General features: G+C 42.1%; 1 protein-coding gene and 1 pseudogene across 2 annotated transcripts in view; both read left to right on the top strand.

The window, feature by feature from the left end:
• Cd38 (CD38 molecule) overlaps positions 1 to 25,378 on the top strand; it is a 67,615-nt gene that overhangs the window by 37,090 nt on the left and 5,147 nt on the right. Inside the window, exons 5-8 of one of the 2 annotated variants that reach the window (XM_052734856.1) lie at positions 521 to 594; positions 2,044 to 2,136; positions 2,465 to 2,551; positions 4,340 to 6,060. In XM_052734856.1, the coding sequence (XP_052590816.1) occupies positions 521 to 594; positions 2,044 to 2,136; positions 2,465 to 2,551; positions 4,340 to 4,403 (318 nt within the window). In that variant the 3' untranslated portion in view covers positions 4,404 to 6,060. Of the gene's footprint in view, positions 1 to 520; positions 595 to 2,043; positions 2,137 to 2,464; positions 2,552 to 4,339; positions 6,061 to 25,378 lie in introns of those variants that run through there. The other variant, XM_052734857.1, reaches the window with a different exon arrangement.
• LOC128108384 (DNA-(apurinic or apyrimidinic site) endonuclease 2-like) lies at positions 6,434 to 20,106 on the top strand (annotated as a pseudogene).

A 25,378-nucleotide genomic window follows, 5' to 3' on the forward strand; every position in this document is an offset into this window, starting at 1 on the left:
CATTGTTTACTCCAGTTCTTAGCAAATTTTCCAGATGAAAATTGGTTGCATGAAGAAATAAAACTCTCTCTGTGAGTCCGAGGCCAGCCTGGTCTACAGAGCGAGTTCTTCACGCAATCCCCCTTTTTCTTTGTGCCTTTTTAGAGCCTCAAGGTCCCTGTCTCTTACCTAAGTTTCTCTTTCCACAGTATTGCATTTCCCTTACCCCTAAATTGTCCACCTTGCTTCTGCTAAATAAGATGTAGCCTCTACAACACATGACACCAGATGAGTGCCTTCCTTTCCTTCCTCTAGAGATACTCTGTTTCCCACTCTAGACTTTCAACTTCTGCATCATTTACAGACAGACATGGCTGTGTCAAGAGCTCATGCAAAGCGCATACTTCCAATGGCTTAGACCATTGGATAGATTGACCATTCCTGTGCTGAAGGTGTAGAGCCTATCCTCTCCCTCTCTCGCTAGTACTAAGTACTCTTTTGAATGGAATTGCTGGAGAATAATGATGGACTTCTTTTTAAGTTTGCAGAAGCTGCCTGTGGTGTGGTCCAAGTGATGCTCAACGGGTCCCTCAGTGAACCATTTTACAAAAACAGGTACTTCTTTCCTTTCTTTGTATCCTGTTTGCAAGGGTTAGTTAATTGCAGTTACCATAGTCTGTTGGACCTGGCATTCCTCGAAAGGATGTGTCTTCTTTCATGTACTAAAGAGCTCAGCTTAAAAAGGGCAAACCGTTTGTATTCTGTGAAGATATTTTTATTCTGGGTCAATGTTTGGTCTGGTTTCTCCTTTGTCTAAAATCCTCCAATGTTCTTAAGAGCCACTACATGGTTTCCAGCCATCACTCTTGACTTTTTGAGGTCTCACATAATTTTTGCAGCTTTCTTTCCCCTTGAATTCTCTCCTCCTATTTCACCCATACTCTCTGGCCTGCCTCCCCACTTTTCCCTGTCTGCATCCTCTCTATTCAGGAATAATGGCTCACTTCTCTCTCCCCTGTGAAGAATGAGAATCCCACTTCAGCAGGAGAAGTATCCTGGGCCATCACCCTCTGTTGGCAGCATTGTCACAAAGCACTGTAGTGGCTTAACAGGGTAGACAGCAGAGGTCATTACACATACGGGCACCTAGCCTCTGGGAGTCCCTGTATACATAAATGATATGATGAGGATGCTGTAGCGATAAACGGAGATATACTGTGAACAGTGCTGAGCTCCATGCGTAATGAAAACTCCCCCAGTGCACATCAGCTATTATTTTCTCATTTTGTCCTCAGGACTGAATTGGTCCACACTCAAGCCTCCCATCTCTGGCCTCCTTCTCATCTTAATTTCCATCACGTCCATGGCCTTTGTTCTCTAATTTTTCTCTAACAAAAATACTTCTGAAAATAGAAACACATATTAATTTTCTCTGGGCACTGTAGGTACCCACTATTAATTGTTCCTCTCTTCTGTTTTAATATTGAAGCAAACAAACAAAGCAGTATTAACTCTTTTGTCTTCCTCTGACCCTCTTTTCCTATGGGCACTCAGAATCTTGTCATCTGATAGCAGAGAGCTAAGTCCCTGCCACAGGAGAGGTAGCTATTCACACTAACAAGGAAGAATCTAGAATAGTGTTAGTGAGCAGAGATTCTATGGTTGTAACCAGCTCTCTGGCAATGCTACTCTTTGAACATCAAGTATCTTAGATATATTAATCATTACCAAAGAATAGTTAAAAATCTTATCTTAGGCTGGACAGTGGTGGTTCAAGCCTTTGATCCCAGCACAGGAAGCAAAAGCAGGTGGAGCTCAGTGAGTTCGAGACCACACTGGTCTTAAAGCAAGTTCCAGGACAGCCAGAGCTGTAACACAGAGAAACCTTGTCTTGAAAAACAAATCTTGAAAATCTGGTAACCAAGAGTCATGTTGAATGAAGAAAGGTGGGAGTCAAGGTAGGTTCTACTCAGTGGTGTCCCACTGGCTGGATTGTGACAGGAGGTATGGATGCCCTGCACTTTGGCTTGGAGTCAGTGATGTTATTTATCTCTTCTGTTTTAGCACCTTTGGAAGTGTGGAAGTCTTTAATTTGGACCCAAAAAAGGTACATAAACTACAGGCCTGGGTGATGCATAACATCGAAGCAGATTCCAGGTATGTGTCTACTTTGTAGCAGAGTGATAGGATATGAATCAGCCTGCGAAGAAATCCAAGATCACAAGAACATGCTGGCAACAGACAGGCTTAGCAAGTGAATGGGGCTTGCTCTGCACTTAGCCCTCCTCATAGTCTTTTAATTCTGTCTCCACAAAGGACAGTGACTGCTTCATACCTTCACTCCTGCTGACCTGAGAGCCCCAGAGGTGGACTTGTGAGTCACCTCTCTTCAATGCTGTTCCCAGGAGCAGTTATGCAGAGAAAGCAAGACACTCAGAGAGAATTTGAAAGATCTCATTATTTGAATATTTTCTTTCTTCCCTAGTAACTCATGCTCAGGCTCCTCCATAAATGATCTGAAGTTGATTGTGCACCAAAGGAATATCACTTTTGCCTGCCAGGATAACTACAGGTAATTGATTTCTTGTGAACAAAACAGCTGTGTGAACTGAGAGGGCTCCAGGGATCCCTCCCAGGCCTTGGTGGTGTGTGATGTATGATGCATTATGCCCTGCCACCAAAACTAGCTTGTTTCCCTAGTCAATGGCTTAAATCTGGCTGCCTGCCCATTCATCCTCGTCCTCCTTTCCTGCCATCCCTGAGCAGTGACTCCGCCCCAGAAGCTGAATGACTCTCAGGGGATGCACTTCTTACTTTACTGCTGGGCTTCAGGGGATCAGAAACATATCTTGCCAACCAAGACTTTTCTCCCAAGTTTTAAAAGTCTGTGAATGACTATAAATTTTCATGTGAAATCTCCTTAGTTAGTTAGATTCAAATGTAAATGCCTATTATTTGGTAAATTTCCACATTGCAGTCTACAAAGATTTATCTTTTCTAGATTAAGACCCAAACCAATGTAAATTCTTAACAAAAATTTTCCATTAACCTATGGGCAGTTATATATCTTTAAAGTCACCTCTAACTCCAAAACTGGGGGCCCCCTCGTTGTTTGTAACTGGTTGTGGCCAATGATACAGGCAGGGACATCTACCTTCACCAAGAAGCACTTGGGGAGCTTTTCTTGTGAGGAATAGCTTCAGCTAAGACTAAAGCATAGAGAAAAGACTTCCTGAAGTATATACAAGCTGAAGAGATGGAATATTTTGTGTCTCTTCACATCACCCACCATATCTCAAAGGCAGAAGGACAGATTTAAAAGATGGATGGCTCATTTCCCAGATGACTTGAATTTCCCATCAATCAGCTGGCTGTTCTTTGGAAACTGCCAAGAAAAAAAAAAAAACCATTAACATGCTGCAGAAGTTAAATGCAAAAAACAGAAGAAAGGAAAAGATTAACTATAAAGAAAGTCTGTAGACCGCTGACTAGGCTAAGTCATTCAAAGATACTTTGTACGGGAAAAAGTACCGGCCGACTAGGAGCAGGATGCAGAGCACAGACTCTGTGGTTTTGTTAGCTTACATTTATGAAATGACAGTCTTTTTAACTTACCAGTTAGATACCTGAGCATGCTATGTGTAGAGGAAGCATGGTCCTCTGACAGTGGCATCCAAACCTCCTAAGGATGGTCCCTGAGTTCTGTGCTGTCTCATGCCTTCACCAAAAAGTCATCAGGAAGCTTCCTGACTGAGGAAAGCAGAATCCTCAGGAACTGTGTGTGGGCCTGGTCTCAGTGGCCACATCTGCTGTCTCATGATCATCAGCTGTCACATGCTCGTTTTTTCACCTCCATACATTTCCATCACACGCCCTCCTTGGTATTTATTTTTATGGTCTTACAAGTGAACTGCAAATAAATTGGGGCAGACTGTCAAGTCACTGACTCCTGACTTAGGCATTTCTCAGTGTTGTTGCTGAGGAGAGGCATGTGAGTGGATGCTCAGTGGTCCATCTTCCTTTGGTTGCCAAGGAGGGTCTTCTTTCATTGACGAGTTGGAACATAGGTGCATCATTCTGTCTCTTCCCTCTTAAATTTTTGTTACATTTTTTGTTACATTTATATTTATTGTTTGTTTATTTACTGTATGAATAAGCATCTGCACATGCATGCACATACCATAGCTTTCATGCGGGCCTCTGAGGACAACTTGTAGGAATCAGTGCTTTCTTCTACCACATGAATTCTGAGACCAAACTCTCAGGTCATTGGGCATGGCAGTGAGTCCCTTTACCCTATGATCCATCTCGCCAGTCCTCATCCTGTCCCTTGATTTCCTTTCTTGCTTCTCTCCTACAGGCCTGTCAGGTTTGTTCAGTGTGTGAAGAATCCGGAGCATCCATTGTGTAGTTCTAATATCTGAATAATTTGGATCTTAGACACTCCCATAGCATACATCAAGATGAAAAACTCAGAAACCACACTGATGCAAAGCCGAAGCTGTCAGGGAGAGGTCTCTACTACAATGTCAACACCAGAGATGGAAGGACTTCCCAACCAATGATAGCAACATTGCATGACCAGCTTAGTTTGTACTGCATACTACCAATACTCAAGAAAAAAATTACTCCACCGAAGCAGAGTTCAACTTTATATTGTTATTTCATTTTAACTTTCTCATGTGGTGCTTTTATATTGTTTATATATTACTAACTTCTCTTTTTTTCTCTTAATGAAACTGAGAATCAAACCTGAGAACTTTTACACATGGTAGAGAAGCCTGTACACCATTGAGCTACATCCTCAGCACAGCTGATAACATTGTTTTTATTGAAAAATTGCGGGTCAAACCTTCCCTGTTAGAATGGACAAAGGAAATGAAATGTCAAGCTTTTCAAAATGAATGATCTTATTTTTTGATGGTTTTGCATTTTCCCTACAAATATTCAAAAAGTAAACCTGAGATCATGGGTCAAGTCTGTGGGAACTTGAACTTGCTTGGTGCTTCAACCTGTCACCCTTCCAACACGTCCCTAGTAAGTTTGGCTATTGTTTTCCTTTTTTAATATGAGAAAATCGAGCTTCCAGAGAGGCTATACATTTTCCTAAAGTCATATTCTTAGGATCATGGTTAGAGCTGGGATCATGGTTAGAGCTGGAGTTGACTCAGTTCTGTCCAAGTCCACAGCGTATGGTATTTTTTTCTTTTCTAGGCCTTTACTGTCAAATTGATAGTAGCCTGTGTTATTGTCCAGCAAATGTTGTATTAAATTGAATGCAAAGAATCTGAAATCTGATTTTTATGGGTGGTTTCAAAACTAATTAATTGCACCCTATTTCTCTTCCTCCTCATACTTGGTGCCCTTTATAGGTAGTAAAATATTTTTGTGGAAATATTTAGTTAATGAGCCAGGCAGTGGTAGCATACACCTGCAATCCCAGCACTCTGGAGGCAGAGGCAGGCAGATCTCTGAGTTCCAGGACAGACTGGTCTACAGAGTGAGTTCCAGGGCAACCAGGGCTGTTACACAGAGAAACCTTGTCTCAAAAAACAAAACAAAACCAGAAAATATTGAGTTAAATTTTGAGTTAAGCCATATTTGTTGCTGATACTGACAATTTTTTTTCTGTACTTTTCTCTTAGATCAGTCTTGCTTTGGGATTACTAATTGTTGTTGTTGTTTTACAAAGCTCCAATCTTTATTCCTCATTTATTTTATTTATTTGAGCTTTTTTTCTTTATTTTTAGATATATAGAAATTTCTTATTTCTTCTAGCTTTCTTGAAGATCTTCATTCAACTTTCTGAGACAGATGCTTATGTCACTGATACTTCAGCCTGTTTTCTTTTCTTACACATGTATTTTAGGGCTATGACTTTTCCTCTGAGGCCTGCTTTTGCTGCAGCACTGAAGTTCTGTATGTCTCCACTGGTTACTGTTCAGTTTAAAATAGTTCTCTATTCCATTGTTATTTAGAAACCTGTTATTTACTTCTCAACATCCAGAGAAGTTTTAGTTGTTTTTTAATAAGTGTGTTTAGTAGATATTAATAAAACTAAATTGATATACTTTCAAAGAATTTGCTTAGTTTATTGAAAATAGCATAAATGTTGGAGCCAGGTACTGCCCAAGTCCCAAACAAAGATGCTCTCAAAAATCAAGGTGGAAGGTATCTAAGGAATGACAGCTGAGTTTGTTCTGTAGCCTCTTCATGCATGAGTACATATGAACCTGCAAAACACACACACACACACACACACACACACACACACACACACACACACACACACAGATGGTGTTAGACTGTGTGATAAAAACTGGCAACATGTCACAAAGCCTTGACAATTTGGGTTGCATTAGTCAGGATATCTGCATTCTAATAAATCCCATACACACCACACACCCACACACACACACACACATACACACACACACACACACACACACACACACACACACACACACACACATACACACACACACACGGGATTTATTAGAATGGCTTGGCTTACAGGTTGTGTGGTCCAGCTGCTCCAACAATTACTGTCTATCAACAGATGGTCCAAGAATCTAGTAGTTGTTCAGTCCATGAGCCTGGATGTCTCAGCTCATCTTCAGTATATGCTGGAATCCTGAAAAAGCAGGCTCCTTCACTGGAAGGAATGGTCTTGCTAGTGAGAGCAAGAGCAAGCAGGCAAGGAGAGAGCAAGCTTCCTTTTTCTATGTCCTCTGTTTAGGCTGCCAGCAGGAGTGGCCCAGATTAAAGGATCTTCCCACCTCAAAGATCTGTATTAGAACTGGGTCTTCCTACTTCAAATGCTTTAATTAAGAAAAAAAAATCCCTTAAAGATGTGCCCAGTCCTTTAGGTTTTAGCTAATTCCAGATGTAGCCAATTTCACAACCAAGACTATGCATCACAGATGTTTCTCTTAGTCTTCCACTGGTTGAAGATCCAGTTTTTTTTTTTTTAAGAGCTCCTGAGGCTATAGCCACAGGTAGGCAGCACAGGAATTCCTCACTGACAACTGGACCACTTATTCATGCTTCTTGGGAATTTAGTCTTGGCCTGACAAACCAGTTCTAACTGGGATTCGGATTGGTCCCAGCTTTCAAGTAGCTCCCACTACTGAATGTCCTCAGAACCAGATCCCTGCCAGTCCAGCCTGCAACCTGGGGATTTTACAGAAGACTCTGCCTTCCTTACTGTGAAGGTTGGTTACTGGAGTCGGGATTTACTAATGTCCTTGCTCACGAACATACTTGGAAGTGGCTGCTTGTGTCAGAAACTACAGGGCCTTCACATCCCCTCCCGAGATGGAGTGGATAGAATAGAAATCAACTTGGAAGGCAAGCCCGTGGAGACTCGTCTGAGGTCAAGTTTTAAGCCAGGAGAGATCTCAGAGGAGGCAAATCATAGTGTTTTCAGATGATGCTGAGGAGGGTCCTCATGATGCTCAGAGGTGGCTTAGGAGCTAGGGTGTTCTTTTTTACCCCCCACCACCACCTTTTATCACCATAACACGCTACCCTGAATCCATTCTCTCTGTAGTTCTTTGAGCATCTATACCATTGACCTTGCTGCTATCTCCAGCCCTAAGGACTTGATGGCCTACATATACAAAAGGTTGTACATATTCCTCTTTTTTATGTGACTGCTGGATTACTGTGTGCTCATAGACCTTCTATACCCTCTCTCCACACTCCACTTTGCTTTACAAACTTCTCCCACCTCTCCTACTGTGTCTTCCATGATAGTTGGCCAAGGGCTGTAGAAATAACCTGAGATCTAATGTCTCTTCTAATTTCCTTAGACTCACCCTTTTGCTACTGTGATGACTTGTGACTTTACAGTATCTGAAGCATCGTGTCAAAGAGAGTTCTGAAATGGTAGGCTGAGTGCTTGAAAGGGTGTGTGTGTGTGTGTGTGTGTGTGTGTGTGTGTGTGTGTGTGTGTGTGTGTGTGTGTCTGGCAATGCACACTAAATTATGTCAATCAGTGTTCTCAGCTGACAAGCGAAACTACCAAATATTTGGGCAAAATACGTATTTTTACTTAGCTTTGTCTGAGTTATATCTTCAGTGGCTTGTGTCTTTTGAAAACAAATTCCCATGTTTATAACTTGTGTGTCTTGGGAAGACTCCACTTGATTGACTGTTAAGTGTTAGGAAGAACACTGTTTTGCTTTTTAGTAATAGTCTTGGGAAAACCAGCTGTAACTAACCTGATGCATCAAGGGGACTTTTGAACAGAGGAGAAAGGGAATCAGGAACTCAGGAGTTCTTGTGCATCCAGAAGGAAAGGACCATCACAGATGTTCCTCTCACCATGCACTCTGCCCTGGTTTTTGGACAGAGTCTTGCTATGTAGCTCAGGTAGGTCTTGAATTCACTGCAAACCCCTGCCTCAGTGTCCTGAATGCTGGGGTTACAAGCATATACAACCCAGCTTTCCTTCCTCTTTGGGATCTGCACCACCCTTTCTGTTTTCACCAAAGTTCATCTCTCACCAAAGAGAACTGAACTTGAAGCCCCTGCGAGCAGTCCAGTGGTTTGGGGGCATGAGAATGCCTGAGCGCCTGAGTAAACGCAGGAGGAAGGAGGGAGCTAGTTAACTTCTGGCCAACAGTTTGCCTATGCCTATACATTCTTTGTGAAACAGTATAGTTAATCAAAATGTTGAGCGTGGTAAGCTGGAATATCAACGAGAACTGGAGGCCCCTACAAGGTCTGGGATGCCAGGTACCCAGTAATTGTCCAAAGGCCTTGCGACACATTTTGGAAGAGCTGGATGCTGATATTGTCTGTCTCCAGGGGACCAAAGTGACCAGAAATGCACTCGGAACCCCTGGCTGTTGTTGAGGGCTATAACTCCCATTGCAGCTTCAGCCACAGCTGGAGTGACTGTTCTGGTGTAGCCACTTTCTGTAAGGATCGTGCTACTCCAGTGGCTGCTGAAGAAAGCCTGAGTGGCCTGCTTGTCACCCTGAACCAGGATGTTGGTTGCTATGGAAACATGACGGGGTTCACCCAAGAGCAACTACAGGCTCTGGATAGTGAGGGCCTGGCTTTCCTTACACAGCACAAGATCTGCACAAGGGAAAGGAAGGAGAAACCCTTGAGCTTGATCAACGAATACTGCCCACATGCAGATCCTGGGAAGCTTGAGCAGCTGACCTTTAAGATGCTTTTCTATCTGGCTGTCATGTGATAATCCTGGGGGACCTAAATACAGCCCACCATCCTATTGACCACTGCAATGCTGGCAGTCTAGAGTACTTCGAAGAAGACCCGGGGTGTGAGTGGATGGATAGCTTGCTCAATGACCTGGAGTACTAGGCTGAGTACCTTTTATGAATAGGTGCCATGATTTCTGTCCCAAACAGGAGAGGGCCTTCACCTTCTGGTCAGTGATCACTGGTGCCCGCTGTCTCAACTATGGTACCCTATTTGACTATGTACTAGGAGATCATAGACACTTTCCAAACTGCCTTCCTGCTCCCTGGAGTGATGAGCTCTGACCACTGCCCAGTGGAAGCTGTCTTGAATGTGTCCTGTGTGCAAGGAAAACAGTGCCCAGCTCTGTGCACCGTTTACTCCCTGAGTTTGCAGGTACCCAGATCAAGATTCCTGGCTTCCTAGTCCCTCGTGAACAAGAACCTATATGAAGGCAGGCCCTACCATCAAATCCAGGCCCCCAAACAGGAAAAAGCACAAGCCCACAGGCACTCATCCAGGCCTCAAATATATCAAGGTGGCTCCAGAAGACACCAGAAAAACTGGATGAGTTATTTTCAGCCTTCTGTTAGTCTTTCCCAAACTTCTCCTGATGTAGAACTAACTAGGCTGCCTCTGGTGGGCATGCTTGTTACTCCAAAGACTCCAGAAGAGGATGTGATAGCCACAACGGTGGACGAGCAGGCCAAGGTTTCTGAGGTCAAAAATAAAAAAAAAAAAGAGGTACAGACCTTGTTCTGGAAGTCTGTGCTGAGTGGGTCCTCACTCTCACCCCTCTGCAGAGGCCACAGGGAGCCATGTGTGGTGCAGATTGTGAAAAAAACAGGATCCAACCTGGGCCACCATTTCTATATATGTGCCAAGCCATAATGTCCTCCTAAGGACCACTCCTCAAGCTGCAATTTCTTCCTCCAGAGCAGGCCCAGCTAAAGCAACTGTGAGGCCTAGGGATGTCTGGCCTGGTCACCCATGCACAGGGTCTGATGCCAGGTCTCCACTTCCTAAGATGCCTTCTCCCCCGAAGTCTCTTTTCTTTCTTCTGCTTTCTCTTCTCCTTTCCTTGCCATAGCTTCTTCTTTTCTTCCCCTAAGGCATTCCTCTTCTCACTCCTCCCTTTCATCCTCTTTGTCACACAAGAACCAGCTACCCAGAAAGTTGTAACTTTAAACCCCTAATGCCCATGATGTACAATGGATTTGTTCATAAACAAAATCTGTGTCTTTGTTTCAGTTTTTTTTTAAGTCATGGTTTTGAGAATCTTGCAATGGCAGATCTGTTCTCTACGAAGAAAATTCACCTATAATCCTCTAAGGATGTCATATAATGACATAACAAAATGTGTAGTTCTTGCTAAAATGACACAAGTGTGAGACAACACTTAAAAACTTGATGCAAAGAACAGACCAACAAAGAAGAGAAAATATCAATTATTGCACTAGGCACTCCATACAGCATAGCCATCAGAGACCTCCATTGCAGTAGCAGAATGCAACTTTGGGTGTATAAAAGATTCTAAATGCTATTTGGATTTTATGGGTTCTCCAGGAGGGCAAGGAACAGATTTGGGAGTCACCCCGGCAAAAATAACATCCCCAGTTGCTCCACTATCCAAGGTTGAGGTAAAATACTGTTTGCTTGCTTTCTAGACACTGGGCTATCCTTTAGTGATAGGACACAGTAATAGCTATGTCTAGGAATAGAATTAACAGAGGTGGATGGCAGGTAATGCATGGTCCTGATACTTGATTGCTGGATCAGTCTCAAATTTATTGCCTAGATCCGTCTGATGTAAACACTTGCTATGAATTACTTCTTAGAACAAGCTCTAATTCTCCCTTTGAAATGGGAGTCACAGTAATACCCACTGTCATGGTCTGCTTCAGCTGTAAACTTGACACAGCCTATAGCCGTATGAGAGAGAAGAGAGCCTTAGTCAAGGAGCTCCCTAGATCAGAATGGCCTGTGGGTATATCTGCGGGCATTGTCTTGATCAATAATTGGTGTAGGAGAGCCTACCCCACTGTGGGCAGCACCATTCCCTGTGCAGATGGTCCTGAGCTATATAAAAAGCTAACTTAGCATAAACCTATGAACGAGCAAGCAGTGTCCCCCTGTAGCTCCTGCCACACTTTGCCTGTGAAGTGAGTTTCTTGGTTGAAGATAATGCTACTTGGAATAGCAAGCAAGCATGCCCTCAAGTTCCTGCCTTGAGCTCCTGCCTTGACTTCCCTCAGAGATGAACTGTAACCTGAAGTTACAGGTTAAAATAACCTTTTTGGCCTCTGTCATTTTTAGTCACAGTATTTTATCACAGTCACAGGAAGGAAAGTAGACATGTACCTGTTGCATTATGTTAAGCGTCCTCTAGGAAGAAATGTGTAAAATTTCTATGAACCTGCTTAACACTTGTGGAAACTATCAGTTCTGGTTTTTAGAAGGGTATTGGTGCTTGTGTTTGTTCTTAAGAAAATCCCTTGATAAGCAAGCTGGGATTGGAAGCTGAAACCTTGACTCCTTAGGACCTTGAAGGGTGGGATGTTAGTGAAAAAGAGTGATTAGCTCTCTTGTTTACCAGAAGGACCAACTACAATCTTTCACTGGCTTTGAATCACCCTCAATGGTTAATACTTTCCCACCCAAGGGAGAAACATCCCGCGATCTTCTGAGAATGTCTTCTTTCAGAGTTGGCTCCATCTCAGGTGAGACCCCTTCCAAATCCCTCGTCCTTTGACAAAGACAAAGACAGAACCTCCGGTCCCATAGCTGAGAATTTGAGATCTGTTGTTTTCATTTCTTAAGATGATGAGTTCAGCAGCCTGCCTTGGCATTTCCAATCCGGTCCCTGCTCTCCTGACTGTGGCTGACCACTCTGACAACATTGAAGGCCAAGTTGGCTCTCCTTCATAGAATGAGAAATCCCTTCAATCTTGCACATCAAAAAGACCAGTGGTGACAGCCGAGAGAAGCCTGTGGCCCTCCTGGTCTTTGCAGCTCACGCTCGGGTCACATTTTATTCTTCCTTGACCTATCATCTCACTCCTTCAGTGCTGTGATCCCTCAGCACACAGTGCTCTCTGCCTGACACACTCCTGTCTGGCAGTACAATTCCTTGCTCAAGTAAGACCAGGTTTGGATTCCATTTGACCTGTACGAGTGTGACGTTGGCCAGTGTACTTAGCTTCCCTGCTCTTGGATATTGTTAATCAGAACGTGGTGCACACTGCAGGCCTTAAGAGTTGGAAAAGCCCGGCTTTGACGGTCATTGTTTTCAAGAGCTTGTTCTGTCATGTGCTGGGGAAAATAAGGGTGAGAGTGAGAAGAGAGGCGTTAGAGGGCAGCAGAGGACCTTGTGGAGTGCAGCAGTGCTCCGTTTGTGGATGCTTCTACCACACAGGCCAAAAGCTTCTTCACTCGCCATAAAATTGTACAATGCCTGCTTTGAAGGGTTTCTGGGATCCAAATAAAAGCTAATAAAGACAGGGTAAGAAACATAACAACTCATAATCATTGGCTAATATCGAAAACCATTGATGTCTCTCTCATGTTAAAAGGCCCAGAATCATCTTATTTCCTATTCAATTAAAAAGATAGGCTATTTTAAGCCATAAAAGTCACAGATATTTCTACTCCAAAAATATCATTCCAAAGAGTATATACCCCAATCTATAGCAACAGCACAATTTTATTGATCCTTCAGATAGTCTAAAATGCCTGGATGACTCCTTTATGAGAATGCTTTGTGGGACATACCTTGCCTCATAAGCACAAGGACTAAGAGCAAGAACACTCAGAACAAAGTCCTCCTGGGGAAGTCATTCCTGGTGATATCTCTATTCTATCTATCTATCTATCTATCTATCTATCTATCTATCTATCTATCTATCTATTAATCTATCATCTATCTACCTATTTATCTATCATCTATCTATCTATTAATCTATCATATCTATCACTCATATCTATCTATCTATCTATCCATCCATCTATCTATCTCTGTTCTAAGGATTCAACCAAGGCCTTTCATATGCAGTTCCCTGTTAGTCCCTCTATGAGCCAAGTGCATGTACCTGGATAGTAATAATGATGATGCTAATGGGCATTTATGTATATTTACTGAATAGTGGAGATTCAATGGCAGTCATGGGCCTGTTAACTTAACTATTTTGCAACACCTATTCTCACCTCTGTCTAAAATAATGGCATGCTTTTCTAGTTCAAAACAAAGCCATTTAGCCTCTTCTATGGCTGGGTAAATTCACATGGGTTTTAGTGAATGGTGTTAGTAGAAGTGTCCTAGGAAACTTTCAAGAAGCTTCTTCAAGAGACAAGACAGAATTATTCTTTGGTTCTCTGTCTTCCTTTCCCCTCTTTCTTGTTACTTGGACTACAGATGTGATTCTTAGAAAGCCATTCTGGACCCTGAAATCAGAGGACAGCCCTGTAGTGGTGTGGTAGGTAGCTGGGTTTCTGAGGATTCTACCTGCCCCAAATCACTGGCAGTGAGAGAATGGTCTGGCTATTTTATAGTAGCAGCCCCTGTAAGCCCTCAACTTGAGCTATTCAACAGAAAATACTGTACTAAGCACAGGGTCACCCATTTGTCCCAATTTTCTCAGAACTGCTGTATTTTAGCACTGATAATCCCATATTTAGGGAGTACTTTTGGTCAGGTGGATCAGTTAATTACCTAACTTGAAGGCAGAGCTTGGTGTAAATTTCCTATTAGCTAGCTGTGGGAATCTGGGTATGTCACCTTGTTTCTCAAGGAGAAGGTAGCCACTCTCTCCCGGGGCTGCTGTGAGGGTCACATGTGGGAACTGTGCCTGGGGTGGAAGGAGAGCTTGTGCTAAAATTCACATCTACTATTGACTTTCTGGTACCAAGAAAGGCCGTGCTTCCAAGATGGGCTCTGGTCCACCACTCAGAGAGGTAGGAGTCCCTCCCCATCAGATATGTGTAATCCAAAGTCTCCTTTTTCTTATTTGACCAAAGAAACTAGCCTTGCTAGTTTAAGGTGTTGTCCAACTTGAAGCCTGGCATCTGGTTATGCATGTGAATGAAACTTGTGCTTGATTGTGAGGCTGTGGTATATGGTTGAATTTTTAATGTATGCAGTATCATATCAGCGAGATTTATGAGACAGGCTACTGATGCTCAGTCATTCTCAGAAAACCATGCTTTCGGATTACAACACAGGTGTCACTTGATTTTCAAGAAAGTCGGGAGAGGCCAGGCCAAGTCTCAACCTGATGAAGGAAATTGAGTTTTTTTTTTCTATTTTCTGAGTCATCAAGGCAATGACCTGGGTTCAAGTGAGTCGTAGAAGATTCGTGACCTGGGAGCCTTTTTCCTGGTCTGTAGACAAATTGCTAAATGGTCTTATTACATAAAAAATATGGAGCTAGATATCTGGGTTGACACCTGAGAGATCAGGGGAATAGGAAAAGCCACAGCTAACCTTAACCTCACCAACTCTGCAGCTTCCCAAGAGAGCTACTTCCTGCCTACCCACACCTATATGCCTTTCTGTTATGCTGTATCATTTGCTCTCTCTGTCCAACTATATCACTTCCTCTTCCTGCCCAGCTCTGTCACTTACTGTCTGCCTGTACAGACCTCCAGACCTCTATGGTTAACTAGTGTTGGTATTTAAGGTGTGTGCCACCACACATGGCTCTGTTCCCAGTGTGGCCTTGAACTCACAGAGATACAGACAGATCCCTGCCTCCTGAATGATAGGATTAAAGGCATGTGCTACCATTGCCTGACTTCTATGTCTAATATAGTGGTTGGCTTTTTCCTCTGATCCTCAGATAAATTTTATTGGGGGGCACAGTATATTGGGGAGACACAATACATCACCACACTGGTTTGCTGAAAATAATTGGGATTGGCATGGAAGGGCAGTTGGCCAATTTTTTCCCCATGCTCTGTATTTCATTTCTTAAAACTAATAATTACTTTCCAACAAAAGCATCTAAGGTGAAGACCTGGAAGAGGAGAGGACAATTGCAGCTGAGTAGATGATCCATACATATGGGGATTTGGCATGAGAACATGTTAGAAAGGTAAATCTTACCTCATTTCTTTAGATCCAAGAAGCTCGCCCATTTCACAACATCACGTTTCAACTGGGGATATCTTAAGATGATGGTTTCTTTAATTTTTTTTTGAAAAGCTGTTATTTATTGAGTATGCATCTACTAATGACCAACTGGGTACTATCCTAAGTACTTCTTAAATAACTTACTTAGTTCTAACAAAAATTGCCGTGACTATCAGCATTTTGCAGGTAAGGCCATGATGGTACAGAAAAATTGTAGTTTAATGGGGATTTTAGAGCTAGCACAGGGTGTAACCTGACTTCAAACCCAGTAGGTCCAGCTATACACTCTAAAACTCTTAGTCTACATGATGCTTCCCATTGCACTTGGGACTATGTGGTACACTATTTATGTGAGTCCTTGGTTATTTTCTGTCTCCTCTAATTAGAATGTGAGTTCTAAGAAGACAGGGGTTTCTGTTTGTTTTATTCTATGCTATACTTCTAATACGTACAAAAGCCCTAGCATGTAATGTACTAAGTGTCCAGTAAGCATTTATTGAATGAATTAGTAAAATAATTAATTAAACTACACACCAAACAGCAGATAAGGCCCATGAGGGAGGGACTGCCCATTTGTCATGAGATCTTAATATCTAGACAAGTATTTGGTCTCAATCAGACTCTCAGCAAATATTCCTGAACCAATGGACAGGTTTTGTTGTTTGTTTTTATCAGTGAGTGGATTCTGTCAAACATTAGCCTTTGTCTAGCCCTTCGGTTCCTAGTGAGTGACAATGAATTAATCTAAGGTCAAAGGACTGTGTCAGAGGAGCATCAGATGGCTGTGTGGGTTGCATTGTGGGTGAAAATGGAAAGGGACAAAAGTCACAGGAGGATTCATGTGAAATGTAGAGGAGAGATAGATGGTAGGAATCTGGGCAGTCTGCTTTAATCTAAGTGTATCGGTTTACATGTAAAATGTTAGCCACAAAAACACGTACTCTCACCATCCAAGATAGTGTTTGACTACATGTGGGCATTATGACCCAACCAAACAGGCACCAAAACATAACCCATCATCAAATTCCACCATCTCATTCTTACCAAGACCCAAGGACATAGATTACTGCTATCATCTTAGAGATGAGGAAACTGAAGTTGTGTGAAGTTGTGTGATTTATACAAAAACCCAGGAAGGAACAAAGCTGGGATTTTGCACAGTTCGAGGCTCACCTTTGTGCAGTTTTGATATTTTATCATTCTAGAAATCGATGTTGTTATTGATGAGGTTCTGGAGTGATGGGTCAGTCTATAAAGTGTTTGCTACACAAACATAAAGACATGATGTCGAATCCCTAGCACCAGGTAAAAATCCAAGAATGGTGGCAAATACCTACAATTCCAGTGCTGGGGAGGATTCCTGGAGCTTGCTACCAGTCAATCTAGCCAAACACAAGAGCCTGTCTCAAAAAATAAGGTGGAAAAAGAGACACCTGACATTGACCTCTGGCCTTCACATACATGCTCACAGATACATATACACAAATGTGCACACTCCAAAAGAATAAGGCCTAAGTTGTGTTAGATTCTAGAATCAAGAGGGGCTACAGAAGCCAGGGCCCTCGTGTGGACAAGCATCAAGCACTCTACAAGTGAAATATCAGCATCCACATTCCATTTCCCTAGACTGCAGCATCAGAGCTGCTTCCTCAGAAACAGCATCCTGGGAAGGGAATTGTATGATACATCTGGAGTGTTTTACACTCTGCCTACATTTTATCCATAAGATTCTGGGTGTTTCCCACATGCAGCCACAGTACTAGGGCTATGGATCCAGTCATGTATAGACCATATTCTTGGCATCAAGCAGCCGTGAGTCAAGTTGGTAGTGACTCAAATGTAGAAGCAAATGAAGAGCTGTTCATGGAGCCCCATGGGTGGCTGGCCTGTGGTCCCTAGGACTCTAAATTCTTGCTGTCTCCTTGGATTTTCTAGCATTGAAGTCTAGCACACTTTCTACCCCTTTCATAATAGTTATTCAGTCAGTGCTGAATGTCTGCATTAGGAATGGTTACATGGAAATTGTGTGTCAACATGTCTGTACCTTTCCCTAGATTGTGATCTCCTTATGAGCCGGGAAAGTAGCCAAAAACAAGGTCTCGACTTGGGCTATCTGACGTGAAATCCTGCCTACTCCTTTTTACTAGATGTGGGCAATGACCTTGCCCCAGCTATTCAGCTATGAAATGGTACTCATCAGGAGCCCAGCCACACAGCCATTGAGAGCATCAATGGTATGATGAAATGAAAATAATTAGTGGAATGCTGGCCACAAACAGATTCTTAGTGAACAGTGACTACAGCATTGCTAAAGTCATTACTGATTTCTGAAGCCTTCCTGGCACACAACATAATAATGGTGAATATACAGATAGGTCAATGAACAAACTCATATGGGGCTGCTGTAGCAGGTTTTCTCAGACCACCAGCCCCCAAATCATAACATGGAGACTCATTATTAATTATGAATGCTTAGTCTTAATTTAGGCTCATCCCACTAACTTTTATAATGTAATTTAACCTGTTTCTCTTCATCTACGTTTTACCTTGGGGCATTTTACCTTTCTTTCATTCTGTATGCCCTATTATGTGTCTGGCTGACTGCTGGTTGGCCCCATGCATCTCCTTCTCTTTCTCCCTTGTTCTCTCTTCTCCACCTGAGCCTAGATTCCTCCTCCTTATTCTCTCTGCCTACCAACTCCACTTATCCCTCTACTGCCTAGCTATTGGCCATTCAGTTTTTTATTAGACCAATCAGGTGCCTTAATCAGGCAAGGTAAAGCAGCAACACATCTTTACATCGTTAAACAAATGAAGCATAAACAAATAAAACACATCTTTACATAGTTAAATTAATATTCCACAACAGACTACTGACAATGTGGGTGATGAAATGGTTATTTTGTTACTCCCAGTGTTATTTCACGTCATCTCACTATTAAGTTCTCCTCATGGTCAACCCAGGAAAACCCTGGTGACCAGAACATTGGAATGCGACAGTGTTCAAATTTCATGCTGTTGTTAGGACAAAAACACTATGGCCAAAAGCAACACAGGGGAGCCCAGGATTTATTTGACTTACTGTTCCAGAGGGATAAAGTCCATCATGGCAAGGAAGGCACAGAAGTGGGAATGTAAAGCTGGCCCTGAAGCTAAAAGGTAGGGAGACTGCATTTTAAATGCACACAAGGAACAAAAGAGAGAATAGGAAATAAAGCCAGGCTATAAAATCTCAAAGTCCATTCCCAGTGACATACTTCCTCTACTAAAAGCTCCATTTCTTAAAGATTCCATAACCTGTCATAACCTTCCCCCAAAATGCTACCAGCTGGGGACAAAGTAATTAAATGCATGAGCCTATGGAGGACGTTTCTCATTTAAACCACCACAGGCAGTGAGGGTACAGACACAGTACATTTCATAATCCTTTCCTTGTTTGTTTTTACCTGGTTGCTATGTTTTTCTTGTCTCCACACGAGTCTGGGAGCCTATAAGAAAGTAGGGAATGCCTCCAAGCTTGAAAAGAAAGAGGGCAACCTCTCTATCTCCCATGCAGGCAATCACTCCACATTTCCACCACTACCCAAAAGACAACCATTAAGAGGAATTCAGGCTAATGTAGTCCTATGTGGGACAGGTCAATGCTCTACTGGTGGTCCCAGCTTAAAATGGCTCAACTTTTGGGTCTTTTGACTTCCCAGTGGTGTAAAAGTGATATGCATTCAGGAGAAATTGTGCTTCTACTTTGGAATTTTGATCTTTCTTGGGCTATTGGTAAGGGATATGGTAGTCTCTTAGGATGAAACAATAGTGAGCCCAGAACCCATTCAGCCACACTCTTACAGTGAGAAACAATCCATCTTCACTCCATAATAAGGGCACTGAGGACTCTGAGTGGAGCTGTCCTTGAGGATGACATGGAGGCTGGTTGACTTTGAGGCTGATGAAAAGATCCTGCCATGTAGTTTTGTACAAGTCACTTCATTTCTCTAGGGGTTAATTTTTAATCTAATGAAAGAGTCAGGCAAGACGATTTCTTGAGTCTTCCTTGTTGGAAGATTTTGATAACTGTCAGCCCATGAATACAACAAATTGTTGACCAGAAAATAAGTAGTTTTAGGGAGATTCTTTCAGCGGTGGCTTGTAGGACAGAAGGGGGATCTATAATTGCAAACTCCACAAAAGAGAAAGATGTGGGTAGCACACTGTATTCAATCAAAGGGCCCTCTCCTGTGCATCATCAAGGGACCAAAGCACTCAGCTCCGACTCACACTCCCACCAGATAGCTGAGGATCAGGAGAGCTACATGAAGTGCACAGCAATGACAGCCATCCTCCTCATAGGATGCTCAACTCGGGTGGTTCTGCGTGGGAAACTGCAATAGCCTTGAACATGATGAAAACTGCTAATTTCCAGAATCCTTGCTAGGCTTTTTATCTCAAGATCAAGAAAACTGGGAAAAAACTGTTTAATGAGGCTCAGCCAGCCCTCTGGGCTTCTCTGTTCTGATTTCCCTCCCTAGCTTCACTTTGTTCCATTAGATCAGACAGTGCTACCCAGAACATGGCTTGGCATGAAATCAGAATAATGACAAGTCTTGTCTTGTAATGTGGAAGGCGTCCGCATTATCTCGACTTTCTTTTGGCTTGACAGAAATTCGCCAGCAACTGAAGAGCTTCTAGAGAAGTGTTCACATGTTGCTAATGAATTTCTGTCAAGACTAGTTGTTATTTTTCCAACAGAGATATAGTAAAATCTATTTACTCTTGCCAACAAAAAAAAAGGCAAAGCAAATATAGTTTGGAAAATCAATAACACCCTAAAATATTTTGTTCACAATGTGTCTGTTTAGTCTTAGATTGACAATATACATCATTTTTACCTCTCTAAACTAAAGACCAGAGCAAACACATTCAGTGAAGAATACATGTGAATGAACAGGTAGCAAAGTACAATAACTGATTATAATGTTTGCATGTCAGTTTCCAGATTGGTTCAATAAAGATTTGTCAGAGTATTTGAAGACTGGTCACAAGCTGTCAAGCCCAGGCTGTGCTTTCTTGCTACCTACAGCATCCTTGTCAAAGACTTCACGCTGGGAAACTTCTATTTCTTCTGTCATTAGCCTGAGGTTGATGAGAAGCAGACAAGTTTGTTTTCCCAGATTCCACATGCAAATGATTCATTAAAAATATCAGGCTGTTTCCTTTCAGTACCAGAGAGTTACTGACAAGCCTGAACATTACAAATCCTGGAACACTCAAAGCCTGCTCTTAGACTCCTGCTGGAATGACATCTTGTTTTTGTAGGTCCTGAGCTTTTTTGGAGCATAGAAATAATTCAGGGCACATGCCCTACAATAATCACAAAATATATTTACTGAAATGTTGTGATTAGATTTATTTATGTAAGGTTGATCTCTAGGGCCATTCTCATAATTTTACCCCTCAAATAAAAAATAAAATTTGGCAAAGTTTCTAAAAAGAGTGATAGGAAAGTAAAAATCTCTCTTGTGCAGAATTAATAATCACTTTTGTGGGTTTTGTGTAATGACTAACTAAGTGCGTGAGAAAAATATAGGATTCCAAGAAAACAGTAGTTTACTTTGTTCTCAGGTAATTATGAATTTATATATATTTAATTATGTGTAGGTGTTTGTACCTATGTGTGGATATATGCACATGAGTGCTAGTGCCTATGAAACTCAGAGGTTTTGGATCCCCTGGAGCCTGACTTGGGTGCTAAGAAACAAATTCAGGTTATTTGCAACAGCATCATGTATTCTTAAGCCCTGAGCCTTCTCTCCAGACCCAGAATTCCTATTTTCATAAATATCCTTTTCGTTAGAATTCAGAGCATGTGAATTGTTTTGTAATCTACTTTCTAATATGCACCTCAAAATTACAAGTCAAATTGGGGTTCTTGTTTTAAAACAGAACTCATGGGAGCATTTTCATAACTTCAGACAACTGAGCTCTAGGTGTTTCCCTGCGAAGCAGACTTATGGAAGGTCTGAGTCCAAAATGGATCATCTTTCTTCTTCTTCTGCAAAGTAGGAGTAAAACAGGCCAAGGTGGGAGTCTGCATATGTATTTTTAGCTTAAGGTGAGCACTTTTAAGTCCAGCTGACCCAAAGCTCCATGGTCCTAAAGGATACTGAGTGTTCCTTAAGCATTGTTGTCTTCAGCTGGGCAGTGGTGGTGCACACACCTTTGATCTCAGCATTAGGGAGACAGAGGCAGGCAGATCTCTGAGTTCAAGGGCAGCCTGGTCTATAGAGTGAGTTTCAGAACAGCCAGGTCCACACAGAGAAACCCTGTCTAAAAAACCAAACATGCACACACACACACACACACACACACACACACACACACACACACACACACACAAACATTGTCTTTATATGTGAATTTTGTCTTGGTATGTAGAGTGAAATCTATGAAGTTTAAAGGGTGTTCAGTTGAGTGAGGACATATAAACACAGCTTCTTGGTTTGCTACCATTGAAAGTAAAGATTGAGAAGGCAGAGAGCTTCTCTGGGTTTGTGTTGTGGGAGGTCTCTCCTTTGGCCTCAATCCCATCTCTTTTTTAGGAACTCAAATATTCATCTTGAAACAGTAAGATATACATACCTACCAATTAGGAAATCCCCAAGACAACACTATATGATGCTCAGAAATCTGTAGAGAATTCTCTTTGTTCCTTGTTACTCAGATACCTACTATGCACATTTACATTTTTATTCCTTAATTTCACTTCCAATTTAGTACTTAAACAATCACTTATGCAAACTTACTAATCAGTCCCTTTAGCAAGAGTTTCCACTTTCCATTTCTTTATTGCCTCAAGGCTAAATATCGTGATCAGTCACTTAGCAACAGGATACTGAAACCCTTGATAGTTCTCTGTCACGGTTGGTTCTCTGCATGCTTAGAAGTCTGAAGGATCCCAAAGACTGTGTTATACTTCAGAACTGTGGTCCTCACAGCGCAAAACAGAGAGTACATTAGGTAAATTTCCAACCTAGATTACCAACTGTAGGGTGAGTTTATTCTTCATCTGCCTGACTTCCTTGGCTATTTATCAACCTGGGAGATATTTCTTGGAACACTAGAACCTATTACTAAAACAAACAAGCAAACAAACCCCATAAAAAACAACAAAACAAACTGGAAATCTTGGAGAAACCCAATGGAGGAAAAGCATCCATAGTGTCTTTACCTAGTGACCTTAGTTTGATATATTTTATTTTAGAATAAAGATAAATAGACTTTTTCTCTTTATGAACTAACTTCCTACCATAAAAAAATCCAGAAATGTATAATAAAAACAAAACTAACTGTAAATTGACCTTTGTTGGTATTTATTACTATGTATGAATTTTTGAATCACATTTGCAAAACTGAGGTAATTACTACACACAATTTTCTGCTTAGTTTTTTAAATGACAGTTATGGCTTTTTTTCTGAGTTCATAGATATGCACGAGTGGAATTGGGTTTCAAAGCCTTGGAACAAACCCCAGTTTCCACCTCGCAATCCTCCTTTTCTCCTGTACAGAAGTCGATGTCTTCAGTCCTTTCTTTGTATCTCACAACAGATATATATGTCCTTGGAGTTTGTAGTGGAGCTGTATATCAAGAAGGACTTCGACAGTCAAGAATTCTTGTCCTGGGGACGTATTTCAGATACAAAAACGTTTCCAAAGCCCCTAGTTTGACCCCAGCACTGCAAAAACTTGGCATGGTCTGTCATCTGAGCCCTTCGGAGGTAGTGGCAGGAAGATCACATGTGGCTGGAGAATTTCTCTCCAGCTCCCACAAAGTCCCGGCAGTCTGACAGCCCACTTATAAAATAAACACACAGACGCTTGTATTATTTAAACTGTTTGGCCTAATGGCTCAGGCTTCTAGCTATCTAGTTCTTACATCTTAAATCAATCCATTTCTATAAATCTATACCTTGCCACGTGGCTCGTGGTTTACCAGCATCTTCACATGCTGCTTGTCATGGCGGTGGCAGGCAGTGTCTCCCTCCTCAGCCTTCCACTTCCCAGAATTCTCTCAATTCTCCTCTCTGTTAGTCCCACCTATACTTCCTACCTGGCCACTGGCCAATCAATGTTTTATTTATTGACCAATCAGAGCAATTTGACATACAAGACCATCCCACAGCAATCACAGGTTTAAGGTTGTCCTTGGCCCCATCCTGAAGGACGTGAGCCACTAAGGAAGTGAGTCTTTAATATACCCACCTTTAAAGAGGTGCTTAAAGTGATGTTGTATGGATGCAATGAATGTGCATGGTTTTCTCTTAAGAAGGGGCAATCAGGACACAGATGTGGACATGTGAAAACCCAGAGAGAAGACTTAGGGGAGGAAGGGGGACCACAAACCAAACAACCCAACACAAAACAGAAGGAAAACTGAAAAACCAACCCTACTGACCAGAAGTTTGGACTTTCATACTCCAGAATTATAAGAAGACAGTTACCGCTGTTTGGGGTACCCACTCTGTGGTCTTAGCAGAGTGATACACTGCCAATTGCTCAGAGGGAACTGCTGGAAACAGAGAAGGGAGCAGAAGCCTTCGCAAGAATCAGTGGAAATCCTCACAGTGGCTCCCAGAAGTTACTCCTCCCTCCCTGGGTTAAGGTTTGAATGAGAAATGCCCCCATAGGCTCATGTATTGAATGCTTGATCCCCAGTTGATGGTACGGTTCAGGAAAGTTATGGAACTTAGGATGTGGAGCCTTGATGGAGGAAGTCTGTCATATATGACCTCACCCTGCTTCCAGTTTTTTGTGTGCTTCCTGAGATGGCTGCCTCTTGCCACACCTTCTTTGCCGTTATGGACCAACCCTCTGCAACCATAAGCCAAAATAAACTCTTTCTTCCATACACTGCTCTTGATCATGGTATTTTATCCCAGAAACGAAGAGTCACTAAACACTGAGATATGTTTTTCTTAATACAAAGCAGAGGATCCATAGACTTGGGTAATAGGCACACAAGAAAGTGCTGGTGTTGGATAAAAAGTTTAACTTGTGCTCCAGATGCTTCTGTTCCTCACTCAGTGACCAAAATATTGAAGTATAGTTTCATGATGACAACATCTTCAGGAGAGACTTAACAGAGTCTTCTCTATAGTATTTGTGAAACCCAGAACATCAGAAGTATCGTCAGCAAACTTCCAGTTACCTTAAAGTGACGCTCACTTTCAGTAAGTACCCCTCTTAGGAGCTCACATTTTTTGACACAAACTTGTACTTCCAGCTACTCCTGAGGTTGAGGTAGGTGGACAACAAGTTGGAGGATAGCCTGGGCTATGCAGAGACTTCATGATTTAAAAATCAAATAAAAAAAATCAGCACCCTCCACCACCTATTTTGAGAACTCCCAAGTCACATTCCAGTGCCTTATTCTATACCATCAGCACAGGTGGTAGACATCGGTATTATTCATAAATAACTTTCCCATGCCTCTTCCTAAGGGAGGAGTAGGCATCTCTGTCATGTGGAGCCCATGTGACTTGCTCTAACAGATTGAGATGTGAAAAGATGAAAGGTTTTGGGCTTGGAGATCAAGGATAATGCTGGACTGCCATTTTAAAAGAGATCTATTAGAATAGACATTAATATCAGTAGCAGTTAACAGCCTGTCAGGGGAGAGTTCAACCCTATGTGGTGGAGTGAGAATCTTTTCTTATAGTTTTCTATGGGAAGGTGGGTGGGAAGGAGACTGGAAAGTTTCCTTTGGCAGTTGTTTTTGCTAGGGGTCACCAGTGAGTGTTCAGTTACAGAATGTTAGGTGACCAATAAAAAAAATCTCTCCTGGACACTTACTACTATTGCCCCTCTAGCCAACAGAGCTAGGAAGGCAGGAATCTAGAAATGAATTCCTGTAGTCTCGAAAATCAATTTAGTTTCATTTTCTGAATTATCACAGTTCAACCAAAATAGGAACTTCTCAAAATGCCATGACCATAGCTATCAAGATGCCGTGTTTGTCGCTCCTGAAAAGAGGCTCTGAGGGTCAGTGTGAGCTCTCCTGCCTC

This window comes from Peromyscus californicus, unplaced genomic scaffold (genome assembly GCF_007827085.1).
Source record: "Peromyscus californicus insignis strain IS unplaced genomic scaffold, ASM782708v3 Scaffold_13__1_contigs__length_99412109, whole genome shotgun sequence".
NCBI classification, from domain to species: domain Eukaryota; kingdom Metazoa; phylum Chordata; class Mammalia; order Rodentia; family Cricetidae; genus Peromyscus; species Peromyscus californicus.